Source organism: Salarias fasciatus, chromosome 5 (genome assembly GCF_902148845.1).
Source record: "Salarias fasciatus chromosome 5, fSalaFa1.1, whole genome shotgun sequence".
Taxonomy (NCBI): Eukaryota; Metazoa; Chordata; class Actinopteri; order Blenniiformes; family Blenniidae; genus Salarias; species Salarias fasciatus.
The window spans coordinates 2,228,400-2,255,269 of NC_043749.1; the positions used below are offsets into that span (position 1 = coordinate 2,228,400).

Consider the following 26,870-nt stretch of genomic DNA (forward strand, 5'->3'; position numbering starts at 1 on the left):
AGCTGAAGTTTTTCTCCCTCCTTCCCAACTCTGGCCCAAATAGCACCACCGCTGTGTTAATTCGCTGCTGTTGGTCAAAAGTCAGTGGCAGTGGGCTAAGTGAAGTTAGCCCAAAATGCTCAGTAAACCGGGGGGTGGGGGGTGGGGGACGACATGACATCTGTCAATCACTTACAAGAACGAAATGAATGTATCTGCTGGGGCTGTAAAAAACTCAGCCAATTTAGAGATATTCTGTGTTTTCCTTTTGACTGATTGGTGCTGTTGCTAGCTTTGGTTTTATGTAAACTTAAAACAATCTGTTCTAAGTTATTTAAAAAATAATTTTCTCACCTTTTTTTTATTAGCTGTCTTTTTGAGCTGGGAGGGCTTAGCCCTGCTATCCCATTTATACCAGCCGTCCCTGATATATATTTATATATATATATATATATATATATATATATATATATATATGCACACACACACACACACACACACACACACACATATATATATATATATATATATATATATATATATACATATATATATATATATTTATATGCACACACACACACACACACACACACACACACACACATATATATATATATATATATATACATATGACAAAAATGCATGAAAAGAAAATCTAACTGGGACAACAATGCTCAGAATTAATGTCTTCCATGAAAATCGGTTACAAAAACAGGCAATCAGCTAAAAAGTTTTTTTTTCTTGTTTTTTTTTTTTTTTTTGTTTTTTTTAATTGGCCTTGATGAAGCTTTGAAAATGTCTCAGAATGGGGGGCCTCCCTTCAAATCGTGTCATGAATATTTATACCTCGCTGAGCTCTCCAGTGTGGATTATTTCCATCTGTGGGATGACTGAGCCCAGATAACCTCATGTTGTTGTTGGTGACATAAGTATCTAAAAAGATTTACCACTCGATGACTCAATGTGTGGAAAACAGTGAAATCCCACAAAAATACTGCCTCTTTAATCCCCTTCTAATCACTTTCGAGAAAACGAATGCAGGGTTTTTTTTTCCTAACTCGCATTCACGAGACCCTCTCTCAAGCTGTCTGGAGGCCCCCTCCCCCGTGAAGCTCCCTTTACGTTTAAAAAAATCTACTTTAATCTGTGACATAGAGGAGCGGCGGTTGACATAAATACCACAGGGTACAAAATCATGGAATATATAATGGTGCAGAAGACAGATGATCACTGATGAGTTTTGATTTACTTTCAAAACAAGCTTAAAAGATATTACTTTAATTAGGAAAATACAAATAAAGGAAAAATACTGAAACAATAATTATAATATTATTATTTTTTTATTCTACTGCATTATGTTTATTCACTTAAATCCATTTGAGGATCACTTTTTAACCTAAAAAACTAAACTAAAAAAAAATGATCAAAGCCAAAACAATATTTATGCAATTTTATATAATCTAAGTTAAAAAAAAAAATAAAAATAAAAACAAGATAAAAAATATATATTTGGAATACTGTGAAATAACGTAACTATGCGGTTAAAGGCAAAAATAAATAAAACAAAAAAATTTAAAAAATCCTATTGTTAAAAAAAACTTTTTATGAAAATAAACGATTTGTTAATTTTAGAAGAAATCTTTTTTCAACATTTGAAATTCTCCCCTTCTATCAAAAGTATATTTAAATATCCGGATTCTTCTTCAGCAGGTTTGAGCGTCTCGTGTGTTCGGGAGGTGAGACGATGGTAAAATGTGTTGCTGCTTGACTAAATTGACGACATGCCGAAGCCAATCTGCTGCAGCCCCGTGTGGGATGCGTGTTCCTCTTTTTATTACAACGTTAAGTACCTCCACACAACCGTGTTGCAATTCAGCTGCATAAATAAAAGTGAATTGAAGGTTTGCATATTGGAGCCCGGCAGAAGCCACAGTTAAGCAGCGGTGCCGATCAATGGGCTGCCGGCTGTTCATTACTTTAAAGCACTGTAAATTATTTATCCCCCGATGTCCGAACATTTCAATTCTTGCGTGCGAATCCACTTATTTGATTTATGAACTTGTTTAGCACTTACTTGGGAAAACAACATGTCGCTGGAATAATTGAGCATCCGAGCGCCGTTTCGTAGATGAGATGACAAACTTGCTGTCGACGCTCATTTTTTAACAGCAAATCACTGTCCCTCCAAATTAAATCCCCCTGGCTGTGAGAGGCTGGCGCAGTGCGCTCGCTGGGCGGTGGCAGGGGTGTTGGGGAAAAAAAAAATAAAGTTAAAGGAACATCTTCAGATCTGAATGTAAGACGCCTTCTGAGAGGCTTCTGGAATTCAATGCGGCCTTGATGCTTAAATTAGGTGATTTATTTTTGTTGCAGCTTCTTTTTAAGGTACGGCGGCTGCCTGGTTATCTCCGACTGTCACTCAGAGGTGATTAACGTCGTAGCAGGGCTAATTGACTTCCCTGTTGTCAGCGGGCTTTATCTCCGACTGCCGATCCTCATCACACATCGCCGATGAAAGATTTTTCGCCGGGCGAAGGATTTATTTTGGCTTTACATTCAACTTTTCACAGTCCATCGAGCCAGTCTGGTACCATAGGAGGAAACACACAAAGTCCTACCTTTGGTTTTTAGGAGGGGGGGTTTGGCAACTCCAAAAAGCCCACAAAGGGTTTTTTATTTCCCTGTTTTTGTGAGTAACCCCACCACTTACTTTCATCTAAAAGGCGCGATAGAAGGTTAGATAAAAGCGCCCCAGCCTTCCCAAAATACGAGTCCATAGAACAAAGTCAACAAAAGCGAGAGACATCTGAGGTACTGGATTTATCCCCCCGCCCCAGTCCAAAAAGTGGTTTTGGCATTATTTTTGGCTGAGATCAAAGCCGTTGGGATTTCATGAAGCTGGAAGTGACTGATGGCCGCCGTCCGCCATGATGGACGTGGCCTCGCCCGGGCTGAAAGCAACCCCCCCCCCCTTCAAAAAAACACCCCCAAACCCCATCCACACTCTGCAGCCAAAAACACAGCAAAGGGGGCTTTGTTGTAAAAATTGAAGGTAAAAAAATAAATAAAAAAAAAATCCCCATCATTTACAAGCTAGCTAATGCCTTCAGATGCATTGAGGTGTGTGTGTGTGTGTGTGTGTGTGTGTGTGTTTTTGGTGGGTGGGCAGTATGATGGGGGGGTCTTGACCGGAGGCACGCTTTGAGAGCGTGCACAGCTGCACTGACGTTCAAAAGACGGCATGAAAGCCTACAGAGGTGTGTGTGTGTGTGTGTGTGTGTGTGTGCGTGTGTGTGTGTGTGTGTGTGTGTGTGTGTGTGTGTGTGTGTGTGTGTGGGGGGGGGTATCATATCATGCGTACTGAATAGGAACAAACATGATCGCTTTCAGATTCTCAACATAATGCAAAATAAAAACAATAAAACAAATAAGCTGCGAGAATTATCGGAATATGTTTGATACACAAATGCCAGGGTGTAATTTCCCAGAAAGCCAAGCGGCTAACAATGATTAATTGCCTCGGAATAAGTAAACGTGATGTCCCATCTAGAACCATTAGCATCAATTATGGCGAACCTGGGCCGGCATCACAGAACAATGATCCAGATTAGTCTGATGATCACATCCCAGACATATGAGCTCTCCAAATGCCAGCGCCACTTATCATACTTCAGCCAGTGCCGCGGAGCGTGACCGGCGGATTCATCACAACCTGCGGCTCCTTCAGGACGCCGCTCCGCTTCCGGCTGGGGAAAGTGTGTGTGTGTGTGTGTGTGTGTGTGTTTGTTTATGTGGAGATGACTTCATGGTAATTTGAAAGTTTGTGATGCCTTTAATTAGTTTTTTCTTGTTTGCTCACTGCAGCGCTGCTATTTAATAGTAAGTATTGTCAATAAAGGGAGGACCTCAACACGACGAAGAGCTTCAATCTCAACAGAAACTAAACTAATAGGGATTTTAAATTGGCTGTGGAGATCAAGCCAATGCCTTAAGTCAGAGATGCCACACCAGGATTACAGAACTTACGCGCTGCATGACGGACTGCTGGATGAATAAAAGTATTTGTTTCTAATTGAGCATCTTATTCTTTTATTAACATTCAAAACGTACAGTTTCCAGTAAAGTCACACTCATCTTCTCTACTTCCAACACGAGTACTTCGCTTCAGATATCAAAAACTGTTTCTCCTTCTGGGTTGAACACCAGATCAACCAAGAGAAGTTCACCAGCCAATTACCCCGTGACACCAATACAGCATCAATAAATAATAAATGCACATTCTGCTCCTGAACTGGCATTTGATGCTCTGGTAAAGGTTTCTTTCACGTCACAGCTTTACATCAGATTTTGAAGCTATGTGTGATTTCCTGTGTATGCATTTGACATTTGTAATCTAAGGCCCTGACTAAACAACGTTCTCAAGCAAGACGGAAAATTTCCATTGCATCTTGGGGATCTGTTCACGTGACAGCGGGGCCACTGGAAACACAACTTCGTAACAATGGCTAGAAAAGTAGAACTTTTCAACTAAGTCTCCATGTAAAATGCAACTTTTTGAAAGTGCTGCTTCTGCGCATGCAGAACACGGCCTCGGTAAGTAAGTAAGTTCCTCTATGACAACGGTGCTAACCCGACAGGCTAACTACATCATTTTCAGCGTGTCTGTGTCAACCATGTCCATCCCCAAACGTTGCTGTGCAAACAGAAAACTTTACTGAAAATGAGAACGCAGAAATTATGTGTTTTCACTGGTAGGATTTTGAGATTTTTCTCTCTACAGGCTGTTTTCAAAACAGTATCCCTGAAAACACTAGCTTTTTATTATTATTATTTTACATTTTTCAAATGATTGACCGCCTGCAATCCATCAGGAATTGCTAAATGACAGAAGTCATGCATTAAAAAAAGGTAAGCTTGTTTCTTACAACATATCCCAACAATAGAAAAATCAACCAAAATGAACAGAATCCATTATAGAATGCTTTATAAACCACACAAACCCATCATTACTACCGACCAATCAGCTGGTCGTCTCTCTGTTCTCGCCCTTCTCCGTTTTTTCGATTTCTGCTTGTCTCATCCTCGTCCTGCTCACTGCCCTTATCATCCTCTCATGTTTCTTTTTTTTTTTTTTGAAAAATAAATGGATGAGGTATATTCTGCTGTATGTTTCTTCAATTTCCCTGCGTCTCCCTGGTCTGGTGACTTCTACAGAAAGGTCCAGAAAGGTTGATTACACATTATTGATCATATCAGGGTCTGCTGCTCAATGACGGGTGTGAATGAAGGGTTTTAAGAAAATGACACGAGGAAAGAAAAAACATTTTTATGGAGAGGACTGATGGATTTGTATATGTTTATAGTCCAGAAGAAGAAATATACCAAGAAAGGCATTTTATTCAAGTGAAATCATCTTTTTTAAAATGTGCACATCACTGAATAACATTTAGAATCTGGGTGTTCGGTGAAGCTGTTTAGTGTTTAGCACTGTTCTCTTTTGTTTGTGTTGTTTATTTACAAAAAGACCGAAAAAGCAACAGCGCCCACTAGAGGCCCAACATGAAAGCTACATTGTTTTCAGCATTTCAGGCTTTTCCGTTTTCAAAACGTCGCTTTGCAAACGCAAAACATTTCTGAAATGAAAATGCAGAAACAGTGCGTTTCACATGAAACATTGTTGGACACGGCTCAGATTAGCAGTTCCGCTGCTGCACACTTCTCAGATGTCTCCAGTTGCCTCCATTTGAGCGGGACATGTGTTTTGGCCCATCCTGGTGTTATTTTGATAGTGTACTGCAGATAAAAAGTCGGAGCTGGTCTGCGCCCATTAGCTATTTACACCTCATTAACTAAGTCAATATACTCACTCACGCATTATCACAACAGCTGAGAGGAGTCCGCGGGATTTATTTGCATTTAAATGAGGTATTCATGTTTCCCCTGAAGGCTTTCCAGCCGACTCCGGTGACATCGGGAAATTTTCCCTCCTATGCGCTCGGCGATGTGCGAGCTTGTCTGACACTGATGAGGCTGTGTCGAAGGAACCGAATATGTACTCCCACGCTGGGCTGGACGGGTTTCAAGGCAAGGATTTTTTTTTTTTTTTAAGAGAGAGAGAAGGAGTATTGGACCGTTTTGACATCTCTGGTCACACAAACAGGAGTTCTGAATAAGCTCGTCACCTCATTCAGAGCCCTGTCGGCGCCGTGCGGATATGGAGGCCCACGCCGCAATCCCAATATCGAACACACAGCCCGTTCATCGGTATGAATTATGGGTGTACATCTTTTACATAATCACCGATACAGAATCAATAGACATACTAATCAAGGGCAGCGAGTATTGAGTGGGAGCGCCCGCTGCCCATCCGTTATCCTCGCCTGGGGAAGTCGACAGCCACAACCCTCGCGAGGCCCGCCGCCATCCGTCAAAAGTTTGTGACACGGAGAGGAATGCTGAAGCGTCTGGAGCTGCGCCAATCCCGAAGAATAACCTTGGAGGCGTCGCGGAGCATGTAGACTAACAAACGCAGGGATACGGAGGGACGGATAGTGCGTTCGATCGGCTGGCGTTCCGAGTCTGCGGGTTTCCGCTGGTTTTTCAGACCAACTTTGTTGAATAAAGTGAGATAAAGTTCGGAAAGTTTCCCATTTCTGAAATACCAGTGGTGTATTTCGGGAAGATGACTCACCTGGAATGAGATTAAGAGTCACTGATTCCTATTTAATTATAGAAATAGCAGAAATCTCTTACAGCCAGAGCGAAATGTGTGAATTAGAAGGCAAGGCATGTTCAGGAAAAAAGAAGAAAAAAAAACACAGGCTGTCTAAAAACGAGAGCTACTGCTGCTGCTCGACGGCTATCGGGATTTAATTATCAGTTTTAGGACCTGGTTAAAAATTAAATATCATTTGACCTTTGTGCTGAGTCAAAACAATTAACTGAGGCTGTGATTCATTGGATCTGGAAAGAAAGTGACGGCTCAGTGTGGTTCACCGCAAATGAACCCTGGGACCGGTAAAAGAAAATGTGCGATGGCCGACGTCGCCTCTGGGAGGCAGCAGAGAGCTTCAGGTTTCAGTTTCAGTGAAAACGAAAAAAAAAAAAAATCAATAATGACATGAAAAATACCAATAAAGCTGATATTTAACAGCAAAAGTAGGACTTCTTGACAGTGTCCTCACAAGTCCAACAAACGTTGCATCACTTATCTTAAAATATTAGAATTCGTTGTAAAACTCATGTCTAACTGATTGTCTTTGCCAGTTGGGCCGATTTCCTGACAGTGACGTGAAGCTGCTGAAGCAGATTAACATGACGGGAATAAAGGTTTATTTTCCCAGAAATCTGCAGACATTCTCTAAAAACGTATAATACTTTTAGAAGGCTGGAAATGTAAATAGAAGTCATGAATTATTTAAATTGCAACAAATTATCACCATGAATTGGTACAAAAAAAGGCTAAGTGAGTTCACTTCAATAGAAGCATTCAGACACAATGCAGACCACACCTGTTCATTTCAGAGGTTTTCCATTTGCATGGCAACACTTTGAAAAGGAAGTAGTGTTCATGTTGGGCCATCAGTGGGAGATGTTTGTTTATTTGTTTGTTTTTGTAACAAAACATAACAAACCTGCGTTGCCTGCACAGTGAAGTCACAACACACTAATATTTGGACCGATTTGGACCCATTCACACAACGCTTCAAGCAAAAAAGCGTCGTTTAAACTCTGAAAGCTGCAATTGTTGTTATTCTCTGTCTCCTTGCACATTTACAGAACAGCACTGCAGCTGTGGTGCGCATGAGCAGAGGCAGCGTTTCCCTTACGTGTTCCTCTGTTTCCACGGAGACGGAGTCAGAGCATTTTCAAAAACTTCCACTTTGGGAGGCGTTGTCTAAAGGTTCGTCATGCACACAAGAAAACCAACAAAATGTTTCCATTTTCACTGGAAAGCACCATGTGAACAGGGTATTCAGGCCAGACAGCATTCATCACGCTGGAGTCAGAGTGAGAAGTGGATCCTTCCACACACATCAACCAGAGGTTAAAGTTCAGGTGTCGTGTGTTCTTCACCGTTACAATCATCCAGCCAGCTGAGAATGATTGCATGAGGAGGAGTCCGTGAATCATTTATTTCAGACAAATGTCTGAACTCACCATGTACAATCCGGATGTGTTGTTTCTTTAATTTGTGTAAAAAAACGTGCAAACTTAAATCTTCACAGCTGAAACGGTCATTTTTTTTTATGCATTGTGGAGAACTTTCTCCTGGCGCTTTGCTCTCTCCGGTGCTCTGACAGCTGCAGAAAGAGAAGAGCTGTCAGCTGATAAAAGAATAAGTTAAGGTGCATTGTCCAAATTGAGAGAGCGGAGTGAGCAAAATGCTTTTCTGGAGTGCCGCCTGACAGGCCCGTGGAGTGGAGCGCCATTCATACGTGCAACAATGACAGCTGTTTTGATGTGCTGTTGAATGCCACTGGTTTTTGGATTAAGGCACTCAGTCGCTAAAGTGCGCTTCGACAAAAACACACCCCTGCTGATCAGTGTGTCTCGTGTGGCTGTGCATTTGCTTGTGGCGTCGTATGAGAGACCAGAGCTGTCGGAACAACACACATTAACACCTCTATTACACACACATTCAATATCTTAAAATTTTAATTTGCAGTTGGAGCTTTGATTTGACTTGAAACAACAGAAGCAGCTCCTCCTAAAAAAAACTTTTCTGGGTGACCATAAGATAAGAAAGATGGAAAGCATTTCAAATCAATCAAAATGAGTTGTTTCAAAGAGAAACTATTTAGTAGCGCGACCAGCATGACTGCTACTGAGCCTCTGATTGGCTGGTCAGCCCTCATGCTGCAGAGAACACAGACATTAACCAATCAAACCAGTGGATGCAGTGAGTCCTGGCCAATCAGAGGCAGAGTAAGGCGGGCCGAGGCTTCATCATCCGACAGGCAAAAATAGGCAATCTGGCTAGTAGGTGCTGCAGAGTGGTGCATCATGGGGGATTTGGAAGTAGGTGTAATCAATGCTGACTGAAAAATGAAATGCACCATACACTCAAAAACATCACTATGAGTGATTATACAGCAGCGACAAATTTGAACATAGAAAAGGTTAATCTGAGCAAACAAAACTTTATTCTGCACACAGAATAAAATTGCGAATTTGGGCGTAGTCTTGACTCGTAAACCTGATTGGATGGTGACAAACTGAACTGTCCAATCAGGGAGCAGATGGCTCTCTGTCCTGCCGCTCTGCTGCAGACTCTAAAAACAGGGGAGGCAGCAACATGGACACAGCTGTAACAACATAATGAAGAAAAGTGTGACTTTGAGCAAATCACAGCAAAGAACGGAAGAAATATCCATCAAAACTTTTCAAAGTGCTTTGCTTTGGTAAAAATAAATAGTTGTAAAGTGTAAAGACGATGAGAACGACGTAGATGTGTGACGCTCACATTTACTGCTCCACAGCAGAGTTGGACAGAATCTGTTACATGTTGGAATCATTGAAGCGACATCTTCTGCTCTGCTGTTTGAGGCAATCAGTGTTTTTATCTTCTTCAGTTAAAGTCACTTCATCAAACTGCTCCTGTCATCAAAACCTACAGCTGCTAAAAAATGTTAAAATGTCCTCAGAATAGTCACTGCTGTGGACTGTTCAGGACTGTCAGTGTCATCAGGGAGTGTTTCTATTCGATTCCATGTCTTTAAATGCTGAAACTGTCAGATCACAACTATAAATGTGCAAAGGTAAAGAATTAAATACCTAATAAACACATATGAGTCGAGATCTGGAGCTTCACATTATTCCCAGACTATAAGGAACACTCTCATAAGAACAGCCTCTTTTTGAACAACGTGTTAACAAGATCCTGCTGTTCAGCAGAAAAACAAACAGGGGTCACATTTATTAGCAAAAAATTCCACAGTTTTTTACCAACCAGAAGAATAACACACGACTAAGGACTAAATGGTGTAAAGTGTACTTGGGATGTATATTTCTTTAAATTCTGCATTTTCTTTTTGGAAATATTTTGCTTGTTTTATTTTAATAGACGTTTTTATGGTTTGCAGCAGTTTTGTGTTCGAGGCTCCAGACAATGTGAATACATTCATATGAGCAGCTAGAAAACTATAAGCAAATGTGTCCGGAAGTTCCACTTCCTCTCATGTCATTTTAAAAGAATTAAGTATGTTAAATATTCAGAATTTTGTAGGCGATTATTGTTTGGAGAATGAGTTTCAAATCACATAATTTTCTGACTTGTAGTGGAGACTTTTGACATGTGTTGAGACAGACTGCATAAAGTTTGAACTGTGGGTGGACGCGAGCGCTGGACTCAGGTGAAGAAGTCAGGTCATCCGACTCCTGCGTTCCCTCGGACGGCACGGCCCACACCACGGAGAGCAGCATCCATACATTAATTATGCTAATAAAGACAGTCTCACTTCAGCAGCAGAACAAATCTCCCACAGTCCTGCCCACATACTGGTACAGTATACTGCATGGCATTATGGGAGGTCCTGACCCGTAAAAAACCCGACTGGAACATTTGGAAGTGTGTTCGCCGAGTAATTTGCTCTGATTTCTGTCGCTGTCTCGCAGTCACGCAGTTAGGAACGTCAGGTTCAGCGGGTTCAGCTATAAGACAGCAGAGGCTGATTCGCAGAGGAGCAGAATGTGAAAGAATAGCTGTCGGAGCCGCTGACGATGCGAGGAGCAGCTTTTCTTCCACTGCGACACTGGAAACCCCTCAGACAAGCTTTTCTCTGCACGTACAGTTCAGATCATTCAATTAATCCACAAACTGAGTTGAAAATATTTTAAACAGTGAGAGGTTCCTCTATATATTTGATGTCTTAAATCTTGTCTTTTACAGTTTCATAGCACTTTTCTCCATGTATTTATGTGTTTTTTGTATTGTAATGGGTACAATTTGGTTTTAAAACTGAGCTTCTCTCACCTGTGAAATAATAAAGAAACTGTTGCAGAGTTTGCAGAATCAAATTCGATCTGGGGCCAGACTGTAAATCTGTTCCAGTCTCGCCTGCCTCTGCTTGCACAGAGAAAACGTTACAGCCGGGACAAAAATAACCTCCTGCATTCAGGATAACAATTATTCTAGTCCTAAAAGCAAATAGAGAAAGATGAATTGATGAAATGTGTTTGGTAGATCACATGTTTTCATTGGGCGGCGCTCAGTGTTCAGGATCAATGCTGTTTAAATAGAATACAATCCATTTAATAAGCACAGAGTAAGTTAGCAAACTTGTTTTAATATTCGTGTCTGATTGCAGTCTTTCATATTAGTCAGTAAAGCCCAGAAGGAGCGGTCTGGACCTCCGGCGGACCCGTTTAACGCCTGCACTCTTTCAAGAGCGCGGTTCGACGACGCCTCACTGAAATAAACTTCTCTGAACAAGACGTCATCTGCTTGGCAGCATATGTTGTGTGAAAGAGAGAGAGAAAAAAAACAGGAATCTGTAAATATTAGCATTGATGGAGCCTCCGCAGATGTGCGAGTCAGTCACACCAAGTGCGGCGATGCACCACAGATGCTAGCTTTAGAGACGTGTGCTGATAACCAGCTGGATGGTCCCGCTCCACGTTAGCCTGGAGGATTCTCACACACAGCTTAGCATTTCACATTTCTGAGAGGACACATATCTCTCTGTTACCGCAGGAATATCTGATGTCTTTGTATCGTCATATTCAGGCGTTAAAGGATCATTGTACTGCATGTGTAGGGCAAACTGATATATGTTGTGCGTGCTAATGAGTATTTACTGCAACAATAAGCTGCAGGAGAAATCGATTTTTAATGAAATACAGCGTGTGGTTGTGTAATAAAGTAACATGTCAGAGTTCCACTGTGTGGCTCACTTTAATAGTTTATGAGGCCGCGCTGGAAACTACTGCTGCTGCTGTCACTTTTCTTCTTTTACAGGAGACACCAGACTGAGCGTCACAGTGACATCCAGCCTCAGGACCTCTCCCGACACTATCCTGTTACACGAAGAAATTAATCAATTCTGGAGTTCGCTCTCACGATTAGATTACAGAAATCCCACAATCTTAAGTCTCTTGACTTTTGACCTTTCAAGTGCAGCAGAAGTGCATTTTTATGTTTCCAAATGATTACTTCCATTTCGGCTCTGACAGCTGTAATTACCGGCGGGCTTATTAGAGGTGTGGGAAAGCTCAAACTCGGTCTCGTGTCAAAATCACAGTCAAATTATGCGTAAAACTAATTAACAACAAAAGGTCATGATCTTTACCGCGGCGGAACAGGAGCGGCTGCTGAAACGTGGCTAATGTGTGAGGAGTGCGGGTGTGAGGGTTGGACTGCGAGTCGGCATCACTGGAGCAGAATATCTCTCCAGAGATCGCAAAAAGTAGACACACTCCTCACTTCAACACAAGAGGCTCCGGTCTAAAAAAACACGGCGAAAGCACAAGCACCCATTTAACACTTTTACTCATGCAAGAGTAAAAATGCACGGGACTTTAAAAAGTGCTTCAAGTGTCAGACGAGCGAGGAGTGCTGAACCGGGGCTTGATTTCTTCACATTTAAAGCAATGTTGGTTCTCTACTTTTATATGTCCTAAACACCTGCAAGACGAGGAGGGAATTCAAAGCTTTCAGGAGATGAAAACAGAATTAAATAAATCATCGTTTGGAGAAACCATAAGACAGTCAGATTGCTGGTGCCTTGAAAGACGAAAATCAGTACAGTAATATCTTAACTAGAGATAACCTTAAACTGAGAATCAGGCCCCATTTACAAAACAAGGGTTCAAGAAAAACGCATTGTTGTGTTTTCATTTCAGAAAAGTTTCACATTTACACAGCAACATTTTGAAAATGGATGCCGTTTTCATGTTGGGGCACTCGTGAATGCTGTTGATTGTTTTTGCTATGAAACCACACACACACACACACACACACACACAGTCATAGAGAACAATAAATTATACACATTAATAATAAGGGAAAAGGGGCACTGGAGGGGACACACCACCATGAAGTTGAGTTGCTTTTACAAACATATGGAACGATTAAATCCCAGAGACTATGAACAGGGACTCATGACATGGAGGAAAAAGTTCCTGGAAAAGGTGTAGAGGAACAATTCACTACAGCCATGATGCTCATGCACAGTAGCAGCTTTTCCACCTCCGACATGGGGATGGAGCTTGGGTGTTTTTACAAAGTTGTGTTTTGCCTTATCTACACAGACACTGCATACGATCTCTCAAAAGTCATTGGCTGAGGAGCTTTTTAGACGTCTCATACATAGAACGACCATCAGCAGGAAATAATGAAGCAGGACGAACATCTACATCGATGTGGACAGATCTGATATCTGGCTTAAACAATATCTGACGTTGAGGCACAGTAATATAAACATTAAATTGCAAGACTTCTTGTTATGGTGGCTTACAGTCCACTTTAGACCCTTCTAATAAAAACTAGATTTTTCAAAAAAAAAGTAAGGTTACTGTGATTTAAAAGACCCTTTCTGCCAGTTTTGAGAAATCCCCTGAACGTGTTTAGATATACAGTTCGAACAAGGTCATCCTGAGACGGGAGTCTCCAGCAGTGATTTTTCCAGGAACCTCCTGCTTCAAGGTGAGAATATTTGGGTTCGACCCCAGTTATGGATCGTTTTGCATGAAGCTTACATGTTTACACAGCAATCTCTGAGGATTTTGAGAACCATCTACGGATGGAATAATGAGAATATTCACAATATACATGGTCCACTTGCGTGTTTACATAAAATCTAAGATAAGGAATTGCCTTGATTTTTTTGACAGATGACGGATCTCTGACTGAAATTCTTCTTCCTCTCAAATGCAAACAAAAGTAACAAACCCATCATGAAAATGTGAGACATGTTAACTAGAGATACTGGATGTGACATGTAGAGGAATAAGGGAAATATAAAAATAAAATTCTGTTTAATGATAAATTCCTCAGAACTCTACTGGAGTTAAATAAAGTCTGTACTCTGGACGTCAGAGCTCGATTCCCTGCAGGAAGAACCAACCCACATAGTTCATTTGTCTCAAATTCCTATAAAGTATGACATGACACTCTCCAGTAATACTAGTTGCCCTTTAAATTATTCGTTTGAACCTTCGCCGTTCAATCATGCTGGGGAGTTAATTAAGCTATAGCAAGAGTAATAAAGAAGATAGATGGCACTCAGTCATACAGGCGCCCCGGACCCTCTGACAACAACTGAAGGCTGGTAAGGTCACAGCCCAGCAATTGATGGAACTGTCATCCGATCATAGTGGAAATCCACCAGCAGGGTCCGATGGTGGATTGACTTCCCACTGGTCCAAAGGACCCAGACAAATGGCCGGAGACTTATCGGCGGCCTTGTCCCCTAACGCTAAACCTCAGAATCTAATCTGAGCGAGCAATCACTCACTTGCTGTTAATGTCATCATTTACTCCTGTCCGATAGCCGCCGTGTGCAGCGGCCACGTATTGACTCGCTCCCGCTTTAGGAATATGAAGCCCAGAGGCTGTCAGTTACAGCCATCAGGAAGCGCCGAGCGATCCGTCACCGTCTCCATCGGAAACCAGCAGGAAAGTCATTAAATGAAGCATTCATTAAAAAAAAGAGAGAGACAATGCTGACTCTGCAGATATAAAATTGATTGTTTGCTCGGTCTTCTTTAAAGTGGTTTCCATCAATCAGGCTGTTGTCTTGAACTATTGAGCATGAAACCGACGTTAATACTGATATATCACTCATATTTCTACTACGTACATGCAATAATTTAAAAGGAGAATTCATAAAATCTGATCTAAACAATGACACTTTTTTAAAGGACCTTTAGCTACACCAACAACCAATGTGAATAAATATTACTTGCCATTTATAACATACTTTATACTAAAGAGATGTTTTAGAGACCAGATACACAATCATCTCAGAGGACATTGCAGCAAATCAACTAGCTTTGGAATTATCTTTGAACAATCTGATAACTGATATCATGACCAAGTAGCATCTTTCACCATCTAGTCACGTCTGATACAGAATATAATAAAAATAGTTATGAATTCTTGAACAGTGTGTCAAAGGGAGGTCAGTGCAACCTCAATGACATTCCTCCAAACGTTAGCTAGGAAACTATGTGTTTATGAGCTGGCCTGCATTGCTCACACTGTATCATCATCTCTTCCTCTTTTTTTCCATGTAGAGGGTCATAAACCGCAGAAGCCCAGAGAAAGATGATGAAGAAAAATAAGACTCACATGCAAAGGTTAGACTGGCCTCCCGGCTGACGATGGTCCCGAAAGAGTTGGAGGCGAGGCACTGATACGTTCCGGCGTCTTGGTCTTTGTTCAGATGGCTGATCCGGAGGTTGCCTCCAGACAGGCTGTAGTGAGATCCAGATTTGGGGCTGATCTCCGTGCCGTTCAGTTTCCACCTGGAGAAACATTGTGAAAAAGCAGAAAACATTAGCATGTAAATGAACAAATGAAAGAGCGTTTGGTAGAGGCAATGGATGGAAGTATTTCAGTGTGCGAGGGAAGGAAACGTGACTTGTGCTTCTGATTGTTTCTTTTTTTTTCCCCCCCCAATGGGAGAGAAACAAAAGGTGGAGAGGGCCCAGAAATCATGGCCTCCAGCTTAGTGTTAATCTAAGCAGCGCTGAACCACTGTGGTGCCAAGGACTTGACTCCCTGAGAACAGATAGCATTGCAGGCCATCCATCTTGCCAGACCCGAGTCACACCGCATAAAAATCCTGCTTAATCATTATGGTGCCACAATTAAAACAAATGCCTGCGAGCTCGCCTTCACACTTGCACATTCTGGGCCCGTCCACATGATTATCATTGGTGTTAAGGGTGATCAACGAAGGGTATAATTCACTTAAAATGGCAACAGACTCTCCAATCGCTCCACACAGATGCACCTTATTAAAACAGAATGCAGGTGGGAGGAAGATCAGTCATTTCTGAAGCGAGAGCCATAACTTACTTCAGCGAGGAGAACAAAAGCAACGCCCGAATAGAGCTATCGATGATGTATAACTATCCCGGCAATAAAAAATTCTGTGCAGATAAACAAGCATGAAAGGAGCATTTCATCATATTGTATCGGAAAATGGACAATCCAGATTTGATTAGGGCCCAGGGTGATTTAGAGGCTGATTATTTCTTTGAGGCAAAGTTCTAAATTTCCGTCTGCTTTGATTTTTTAATTTGCTCCGAATGATTTCAGGTTCAGCTGGGAAAACGGCGCATTGTTTCATTTGGAAAGGAAAGCAGCTTTGATGTGAAGAAAGGGGGCTTTGCTAAAGCCCTTTTTGTGCAGCAGACAGAAGTTGTGCAAAGCTGTTTGGTGTACTGCTATCTTAACTCTCCTTGTTATGCCAATTTGGTACCTTTGAGAGCAAAATAACCTTTCAGAGAAAACAATGACAGCCCTTCTGTGTTCTGCGTTGTTGTGGGATTTTCTCCTGCGAGCACATCTTTTGTAGCATAATACAGCTTTGGTGCAGAACGTTACCTCCGCGCTGTCCTGCTGGACGTGTGTGGAATCAGTGCAAGACTGCCACATGGTGGGAAGGTTTCATGAAGTATTGGGAGCATCTGGAATTCACTTTCAGAGTGCATCTGATTAAGTCTTGGTCAAGACTTAAAATGCCCAAACCCGCCATCGGTCGAACAGAAACTCATCTTTATACTGTATTGAAAATGGCAAAACCAAAAATTCCAAACACCAAAAAAAGATGATAGTTTGAGCTCTTGTGCTGGTTTGAGTCTCATAGTGGTTCCCCATGGTTCCCCTGGTTTTCTCCTCGACTCCCAGCTCTCTCTCAGTGTGATCAATGTGATCTGACCATCTGCATTAAACTCCAGTGCTCTAAATACAAGACAAAAGCTGAACAGATCAATGTTGGTGCATTATTAAACTGCTAATGTTCTTTTTTTAAGGAAGCGATGAGGAGAGAGGATCAAGAATCTGTGAAAGACTCTACAGGACAATGGTGCAACAGGAAATTCTAAGCAAGACTTTTGGGATTTCACACATAATATCATTTAAAAATATTTCAAAGTGCTTCTGCTTCCAGAACCTCTCTGTGTTGGAAGGCCCTCGGGCAGCGCTGCATTTAAAGGAGACATGGTTATGAGGTGGGATTCACTGCAAGGACTGAGGAAGACTTCTGGAAGCCATCAGCTGTGAGCAGTGTTCATCACTGAGTCCAGAAATAGGAAACAAAATGTTTAAACAGACACACAAAACGCAAAAGTTTTTCGTTTTCTCTTGAAATGAGACCGCAGAAACAGAGAAAGACGACCACACACACACACACTCACACACACACACAGCTCGAGGCACTCTAAGGTCACCAGTTACATTTGCAGCCATGTTTTTGGACTGTCGGAGGAAACCATGAGAGAACATGCAAATGTCGTCTTTCCAAGACAGTAAATGTGTTCAAATGATTTCCACGCCGTGGCGTTCATCCTCACAGTGTCCCACCTTTCCTGGAATCGGGGCTGTCTGAGTAGGAGACGATTACACACAGAAAGCGATGTGAGCCTGTGCCGCTCAGCCTCCCACCCGCCTCACAAACAGCAGGGTGGTGGGCCGGGACACGGCTGCACTCACAAAGCGCCTCCGCACATTCTCATTTTGTTTGGTTACGGCTTGTTTTTTTTTTTCTTTCCTCCCCTTTTCTTTTAATAGCCGAAATGTGGTGTTTCATGGCCCCTCTCCAGCTCTGTCACAAGTAAGTGTGTGCTCTCAAGAGCCTTGTTACTACGCACAATAGAGACGAGGCATCGGGGAGGAGGGTGGGGGAGGGGGTGGGGGACCGCGTCCTCTCAGGACCGCCGCCGCAGCCGCAACAAACAGAAATCAACATAAATATTTCGCAGCCAAGTAACACCTCAGACTCAAACTCCAGAGCAAAGCGCGGGGCAGCTCCCTCCGCTTTCGGAAAGGCATCCCATCGCGTATGAAAGCGGCCCTTTCACAGGGGTGATTGCTCGCAGGGACCCGGCATTGCGCCCAGCGTGAGGCACTTTAATCGGCGACGGCTTGAAAAAAGCCAAAATGTTGCAAAAGATTTTGCCCGTCAGTCGGTTTGCTTTATGCGCCTCTCAGACATCGGAGTGGACGGACTAATCGGGCCTTGATGTGAGTGAGTAATCAAATCCTGCATTGACAAAAAGGAGAAACTCACCCCGAAAATGTGAGACTTGCTGTGTGCGTGGCGGTTAAACACACAAGTAGTGGCAGATAATTGCTGAGCCATTGTTCTGAGCCAATTACATAACAGCCTTAAAGCCGACAGAGGCTCAACGGTTCTGGTGAAACATGTTTTCTTAATTGAGCGCAGGAGCCGTGCAGCAAGGCGGCGGCGGCGGCGGCGGCGGCGGCACTGAATCTTCACTGCGTATCCTCCGCGGGACACGAGGCAACAGATTATATCAAACGCGCGTGAACGAGATCATTTAATAATTCTATTTACAGTGATTTATGGCGGCAAGCGGGCCACAGCGGCGGCTCCATTTGTTAGGCACATGCTTTATCCAATCATGTAACAACAGGCCGCGAACACAGTGACATAATACCACACCATCTGGCTGATGAGGCTGCGAACGTTTGGCGGTCTGTTCCTTTTTTTTCCTTAAGCCTGGTGCTCAGAGGTGTTTCAAAAACAACACTCTCTACTGAGACTTTTCTGAATATTTGTGTTTGACTCTGAATGCAACGAAACAAACTTCAGGGGTGTTGGAACAAAACTTCATAAATCCACCCATACACCCATTGATTCATCATCCATCCATCATCTATTCGTGGTTCAATGCCTCTGATTATCTTTTAATTTGTGTTTCTGAACTTTGGTTGAAAACAAACTCCACTCAGAAAGTCTCGACGAAGTCCAGACTCGAACCTGCGATGTTTCCACTGTGAGGTGAGACTGCTGACCACTCATCACACAGCGCTCACGAAGTGGAACACTGGAATGCCTTGGTGTGTTGTGTTTGCTAATACACCTGTGGTAAATACTGTTTTGCATCAACCAAATATGGGCAACATGGCAGGTAGAGAATGTGAACATTCTGCACCGGTGAACACACGGTGGAACGTATAGGCTCTGTGGGTTTTGGTAATGAAATCGCCTTCATACGCACAGACAATAATAGTACGCTACAAACAGGGCCGGATTAGTAATTCCAGAGGTCCCTGGGCACTGAGGCTCACACACACACACACACACACACACACACACACACACACACACACACACACACACACACACACACACACACAGTGAGTTTAACGCTTTTGGCATAATTGTCGAAATGGCTCTGTTTGTCTTTCTGTGAATTTCACCAGGGCTGGCCATGCCCTCGGTCTGACTCGCCTTTTATGGGAAACCAAATGCTGCCGTCTCACTGATAAATCACAAACAATACAATGAGATAAATCATAACAAACAAGTGCATGGCGAAAGATTATTACAACAAAATGTTTACTGAAAATCACCCAAGCAGAAAGCACACCAGCACTTCTCAAAAGTCACGGACTGAAGATATAACAACACAAATGAGTGCAGGTCATATTAGAGCATCACCAAGCTAGCTGGACAACTATCATACTGCAAAACAAAACAAAAAAAAAAAACAAACAAATATACAGCACTATAACTCTCAGCGTCACACCACAGTGACACAAAATACATGTTATGCAAAAAGCATATCAAATAAGCAAAATACGTTCATTATCTGTTAATCATAACAGTTCGTAGTGGCCTACTCTCTCCACAGGAAGCACAGTGGCTCTTGAGTTCTGAAGTTCTTCTTCCTGGTCTTTTTCTTTGCAAAGTCTAAAATCACATCCTCACCAGCTCGGACTCATGGCCAGTAATGACAGAGCAGAAAGTCTCCTCTGACCCAGAGTTGTCCTGACTACATTTTTAATTCTAATTAATTGTGAAAAGGACCTCTCTCACACACACACAGTTGGATACAGGCAGTGCCACTTAAAGAGCAATGAAAGAGCAGACAAGCAGCTCGGCCTGGTAAAGTCACCCCTGTGAGGAGGGTCACTGCCTCCTGTGCGTCCACGGTCTGCCGCAGGAGGTTGCCAGATTTGCCATCGTGTTTCCAGCACAGACACAATGTAAAACCAGCCCAACTCAATAGAAAGCAGCTCAAATCTCTATTTCTGTAGAAAATGCTTGTCAAAACCGTAAAACTCTTATTTACATCATAGAAGACACGTCACAAACACACAACCATTTCATCAACCCACCGGACGTGTTCAAAAGAACCTAATCTGGCAACGCAGCACACAACACGGAGCTGCTCCCTCACGGAGCTGCTCCCTCACGGAGCTGCTCCCTCACGGAGCTGCTCCCTCACGGAGCTGCTCCCTCACGGAGCTGCTCCCTCACGGAGCTGCTCCCTCACAGAGCTGCTCCCTCACAGAGCTGCTCCACAGTTTCATTGCTCTTTAGCATTTTTTTGTGCAGTTCTGGTGTCGTTTCACTTTCCTACAATGACTCAGTACAAAACAGTTCATTCTAATGCATATACCGGTAATGTTGCTGCAAAAAAAGAAATTCTGCCAGCGGAGGGCCCCTCTGAGCCTGAGGGCCCTTGGAAGTCATTTTTTTCAAAAAGTTGCATTTTTAGTGGCTCCAAGCACCATTCTCATGTAAACAGAAACCCAAACACAACGAAAGAGTTCTCTGTTCTGTCAGAAACAATGTTGTGTAACTGGGGCCAAACACTTGATTTGATGTATCTTTTACAGGAGTGCTGACAGACACTTTCATACAAACAGAAACTTACACAATTTCTGTAGTTATTTTGTAAAATAAACACACTTCCGCTTTTGCCTGGTTTCTCATTTGTTCTTAATAATTTTGTGCAATTTTCAATTCAATTTCAGTTTGATAACTGAAAAAAAGCAGTAACAAATTCACTTTTAAAAATTGGTATTCTTTTCTTTTTTCTTCTTATTATTATTACCATTATATTATTAAGATTTGGAATTTTCCAATTTTCTATTTGTGTGAGATAATGAAGGTTCCTGTCACTCGTGTTATGAACTGAGGGAGAAATCACTCACATGAAATTACATTTGACTAACTGGCTGCTGCTACATTAACTGATAACATCTGTCCATGTTCTCACATGCGCTGCATCGGGACGAGGTTTTCCTGTTAAATATGCATCTGGTATACGCATAATTTCAGAGGAGCGACTCATACAGACTTAAATATGTTGCATGAAGCTTGTCAACTTAATTTAGTTAGAAAGACTCGCCTCAGTCAGGGATTTCACATTATTCATTACTCTTCTTATTATTTATTCTTCCGTTCAACATTTTAAACTGGAAACTGTAAAAGAAACTACCTTGTATTTGGGTAATTTGAACAAAAAAAGTGGCAAAAAATTGATTTCGATAAATAACTTTTATGTTTTTTTCAGTTCTCAATGGAAGTGATTTGATTAAAAAAGGAATCAATCCTGATTAGGAAAAACCATTTAACAACTTCACTATCAATATTAAAATAAGCATTTGAGAACTTCAAAATCTATGAATTCTGGACTGAATGTTGAGACATTTTGTACTGTTGCATCTCTACTGAAGGTAAAAGCTGCCAGAATAACCTCTTTTGGTTTGTTTAGGAGACCTGGACCAATGCTCGGACTGGAGCGAATAACCCAGCGAGGCTGTCCAGAGCATGAGAACAACCGGGCCGCACTGACAGATGAGGGCGGTGACTTGTAAGAGGAGAATCAAGAGTTGTTTTCTCACAGCAGGCGTGTAAACCATCTTATTTGGTACTTTGGCCAGCGCAGGCTTTGTGGCTGCTGGAACCAAACACTCCAACAAACCTCTTCTGGCTTCTCACCAGTTCAGCTCAAATGGATGAAAACATGGTGAAAATCACTTCAACACGTCCAGTGTTGGTAACATGGCTTTCCTGAGGCCCTTCACATCGTTTTCATGTTTCAGGAAAGTCGCTTTATTCCTGTTTACAGGAAGCCCCATGACTTTTACAGTTTGAAAACGACGTCTGTTCACGCAACAGCGGTGGCCGGAGTCATGGAAAATAGAAGTTTTGGAAAAACGGTTCCCAAGGTGGAATTTTTTTTGAAGATTCTCCAAACTGCGTCATCAAAACGGCGCGTATTATTCGCTGGAAACATCCTTGTGAAAATGTGTCCTAAGTGTCCTCTTATTTTCATTGTTAGTATTATTTTCTGAGTATAAACGCAGCAGGAAAACTTTAAAATCCAATAAAATGTATTTGGAGATGATTTTTTTTTTCAATTTCCCTGCATTGCTGAATACAGTGAAACAATGTCCCTTTCGCTTCTTTATTTATAGTAAGATTTAGCCACTGCTCTCACGAACTGATCTTAAGTAACTTTCACAAATGTGGTTTTAACACAAATCAGATAAACCAGCAGTCCATGTCTTCTCAGCTCGATACCAATCGTTGGGTTACATATTGAGATAAAACTCCTTCCTCTCATCCCGGACTCATCCCCGCTCCGCCTGGTTTCAGCCGCCTGGCACTGCCTCCAACAACAGAACCTACTGAAATGAGTAGAAGGTGAGGTGGGGAAGACGGACCGGAGCTTCCAGAGAGATGAAACTTAACTTTAATCTGTGAAATTATTCTGATTCAGAGTAGCTGAAAGGCGTGTTTGAAAGCAGACTGGCTGTAAGCCGAGTCCCGTTAATGCCTCTCGTGAAAGGTGCAGCGGTGCACGGATTCTGCCTTTGCCGAGCCCGACACAGGCCAGGATCATGTGTCGGCATAGCTCATCACTTTACCAGAGGACAAAGAGAGATTTTACAAATTCATCTGATGCAATGTGCAGTTTTTACTGCCAGCGCTGGATTTCGTTCCTTTAACCTTCGAGTCGACGCCTCCCTCCTCTCGACGCGAGGACCCTGGTGAAGCTGCACTATAATCTGGAGAAAAGCACTTTCTTGAGGACAGTCTGGGAACAAATGTCCCTCCCCTCGCCCTTTCATAGCCTGCAAGTTTCAAGGCTTTACGGAGCGTGGAAAAACACCCCTAAACTTTGCCTGCTTGCAACGACTGCAGCAAGAAAATGAGAGGACGGGATGACATTAGGCCAGCAGGCAGAGAGCAGTGGAGGAATTACTCAGATGAAGATATTAGACAGAAAAAAAGGATTAAAAAAATATGCAAGTGAAGTTGTACGATGAAAATTTCAGTAAAATGTACTGAAGACATCCTTAGGGACGTAACTACGGGTGAAAACTTGAGTTGTACAAAGGAGACAGCGTTCAAAGCTGTGAAATACATGTGTTTTAAATGAAAGCGTCCTTCAATGTTTGGAAATTATAAACCAGAAATACTCAACCACATACCGTACTTTGAATGGAAGGACTGACGGATTTACTTACAAACCAAACCACTCCTAAGAGGAGCGTATTGGACATCCACAGAAATACAATCTTGAGCTGATCTGAGCTTGAAGTGATCAGCAGAACAGGAACTGAGTCAAACTGGGTCAGACTGGCCTCAGATTACCAGATTAGCTCCAGAGGAGCAGGACAGTCCTCCAGGAATTCCACTTCACAGATAACCAAGATGGCTTTCTATTACAGTGACTGTGAAACTAAAAGATCCAGGAGAATCTGGACTGGAACTATGATCAGGACCAGGACCAGGACCAGGACCAGGACCAGGACCCCCCCCCCCCCCCCACCCCCGTCTACATGGAGCCTGAGCGTTTTCTGAAAGTTCCACTTTGGGAGCAGTTTTTAAAAAGTTGTGTTTTCAGTGGCTCTGAGCATCGTCGCCATGTAAACAGAGAGAAAAAACACAAAGCACAGAGCACAAAACAAACGGTGAGCTGGAAAAGGTGTTTCATAAGATACTTTTAGATTACTTAGCTTAATATTTTCCTTCATTTAGAATGTATTCCTGTATTCAAGAGTTATCACGTATACGAGGTTGTGATTATGTAATACTGCAGAGAAGAACGTAAGCGTATTCACAAACTGCCGCAGCGCCGTGGTGTATTTCCTTATCATCCAGTTTTTATCATCAGACTCACTTGAGTAACTGATGTTTATGGCTCAGCCTGAACACTTTCTCTCCTTTAAAGAGGAAAGTCCTTTGTTTCGCTCCATCCAGATTTAGTGCAGCGGGCGCCGAGCGGAAATCTTTTGCTGGTGGCATTTCATGTAAACACCGCAGCTCAAGCTGTCAGACTCCGCCGCCGCGTGACGTGCAGCTAATGAACTTTGAGGACGACTTAGCCCCTCTTGTCTGCTGGCTGCGGTTCTCTCTGGGAGGCGGCTCTGACAGGACCGCACAGCGACCTTGACGGGAAACAGCTGATTAGGTCAGCCTTTAAGCTGGCTCAGCTCCAAGTATTAAACGGACCAATCCGTCCAAATCTCGCGCCGGCAATTTCAGCGAGCAAACATGATTGATTTGAACTTTCACTCGCCGGAGAAGCCGCAACGCAACACAACACAACACAACACAGCAGCCTCTCTAAAGACTAATGGGCCGCGTTTGTGGTTGGGAAGAGAAACAAAGCAGATGCACTTTGAACTCTGCGGCGGGAAAACATGTTTGGCTCGCTGGCACGTCGAGCTTAACATGCATCCACCGGCCCCCGCACAGACGACACATGTTACCAGCAGGGGGCTGAAGGGGAAATCCGGCGCTGCGAAACGGAGTTGGTGTAATGCGTCCCTGTGATCCCCATCAGCTCAGGCTCCATTTGTGAGGATGAACGAGCCGGAAACAAGGGAGGAAGGAGAAACGCAGAGCGGTTTCATTCTCCCTGGACGGGAGGCGGCGCGTGAGGACACTTTCCGAGTCCAGCGGATTTAATTCACTGTCAGACGGGCCGACCTCGGGCTTTGTCAGATTAGGAACTTGCTGGTTTCTAGTTTTAGAACAGAGGTGTCATGTCGACAAGCGTGGATTAAACTGTCCGGGATCAAAAGAACAAAATGCGATCTCAGCTGTAAGGGTTCCTGCTTTTGAATTTGTCAACACCGGTTTGAGGAATCTCGAATTCTGTAATGACAGAACACAGTATATTATAAAGAATTACTTAATTGAAGACCCTGAACCTTCCTGGCAAGCCTTGGACTCATTTTATTCTTCATTTCTATTTTTCTGACAAATAGATAAAAATTCTTGACAAAAACGAGTAAAAAGACTCATTTCGTGGGTCTAGGTTATGAGCGGAGACAAAAATTAGCTTTCAGACGAGCATAACTTGACAACTTTTATATCAGCCTGTTGTCAAAAATGAGATGGCATCGGCGTTTCACAGGCATGGAAAGACGTCGGATATTTTGTCGTTTGTTTCTGCAGCTTTAGAGCTTTGTTTCCCATAACTACATAATTCATACTGTAAGTAGAGAATTACTGTCTGCTCTGTTCTTTATTTCTATTGATTTACTGGAGGCTGCAAAACCCGAGCGAAGGAAGAATAAACTTATGGACTTGCTATTTTTGCTCACTGGCATTAGCTATCTGTTGACAGTTCCCCAGAAAACCTCTGGAACAAACTTTCATCCTCACAAAAAGATGAATAAAGATTATTTAAGGCCAGATCTGAAGCAGCTCTTCCATAATGAAGAGACACTTTATCTTATCTGCTGTGCATCCTCTGTTAGCTCAAATTAATTAAGTTCAGTCCAAGGCTTCAAATTACAGATTAGTTTTTTTTTCCTCTCTCCTTGGTTTATTTGGAAGAGAAGCTGATATGAGTTCCTGAGCAGTGTTGGGAATGATACTAAAATAATTAGTAACTGATAACTACAAGAAATTACAGCATTCCTATACAATATTCCTGCAGCAAAGAGCGTAATGAAAGCGGAGTCAGTGCTTTCTACTCATGTTTGCTTGTTGGCGTGCTCGCTACTGACGCCATTACGCTCTTGCAATGCTGCTTTCAAGTCCTGCTTGGAAAACAGCCAACCCTTCCCCTCCACAGTCACAAGGATGCGTTCAAGTACTGAAACATGGTACCGTTTGATTTTATGTGAATCGGTACTCGGTAGGACCAACGGAATTCAGTCGGTACCTACTGTATAAAAGCCACAATTTGGTTCCCATCCCTAACTAAGACTCTCAACTAGTGGAACTTTTTTTTAAAATGCTCTGACTCCATCTCTGCAGAAACAATGAAAAAGCAACTTTTTGCTATTTGATAAGAAGGAGACAGATCAGGTGAATGTTTCTCCAGGATTTCTTTCCGTCCATCTTCACTCTGTCTGACTCCTGGTAAAAAGATCTGGGCCTTTGAATCACAGTGAGGCTGCTGTAGGGATGCAGTGCAAAAAACAGGAAGGTCTAAACGGATCAGAATCGTGTCCACTTCAGAGACGGCATCCGGCTGTAGTTATGTCTACGCTTCACTTTGTCCACACATTGGGTACATTCCGTTTGTTAAAGAAAGGAGTTAGGTTGGTGATATATGAACATAAAAGTTTTGGTCCATTGGTGTTTGAAGCAGATCTCAACACTGGACTCCAGGTTGTAAAGCTTGCAGGTTGCCATGTTAGCCACTCAGTCCAAAGACTGGGAGCAGTTCAGTGTCTTACTGTAGTTTAATAACCAGTGCTGAACATGCGTTTCTGCACATGTTGCATGAATGTGGAGGAGATGTTGTTATTTATGAGCTTCTCTGGGATTCATGTTAGTCTTGGTTGAGATTCAGTCAGGGTTGACATTGTAGAGTTGGGTTAATCAGGGAGGATTTTGTTGATTATAAATGGACCCCGGCATGTTTTGAGTGTGGGAATGGCTGCTTTAAAGAATTCAATTCAACTAACATGCCTGCTGTTGGACTAAATG

The 26,870-nt window shown here is 42.6% G+C and overlaps 1 protein-coding gene across 3 annotated transcripts in view; it reads right to left on the reverse strand.

Annotated features, from left to right (window-relative positions):
* cntn4 (contactin 4) overlaps window positions 1–26,870 on the reverse strand; it is a 200,745-nt gene that overhangs the window by 109,168 nt on the left and 64,707 nt on the right. For all 3 annotated transcript variants that reach the window (XM_030091110.1, XM_030091111.1, XM_030091112.1), the window contains one exon: window positions 15,272–15,447. In XM_030091110.1, coding sequence (XP_029946970.1) covers window positions 15,272–15,447 — 176 coding nt within the window. The remainder of the gene's footprint in view (window positions 1–15,271; window positions 15,448–26,870) is intronic.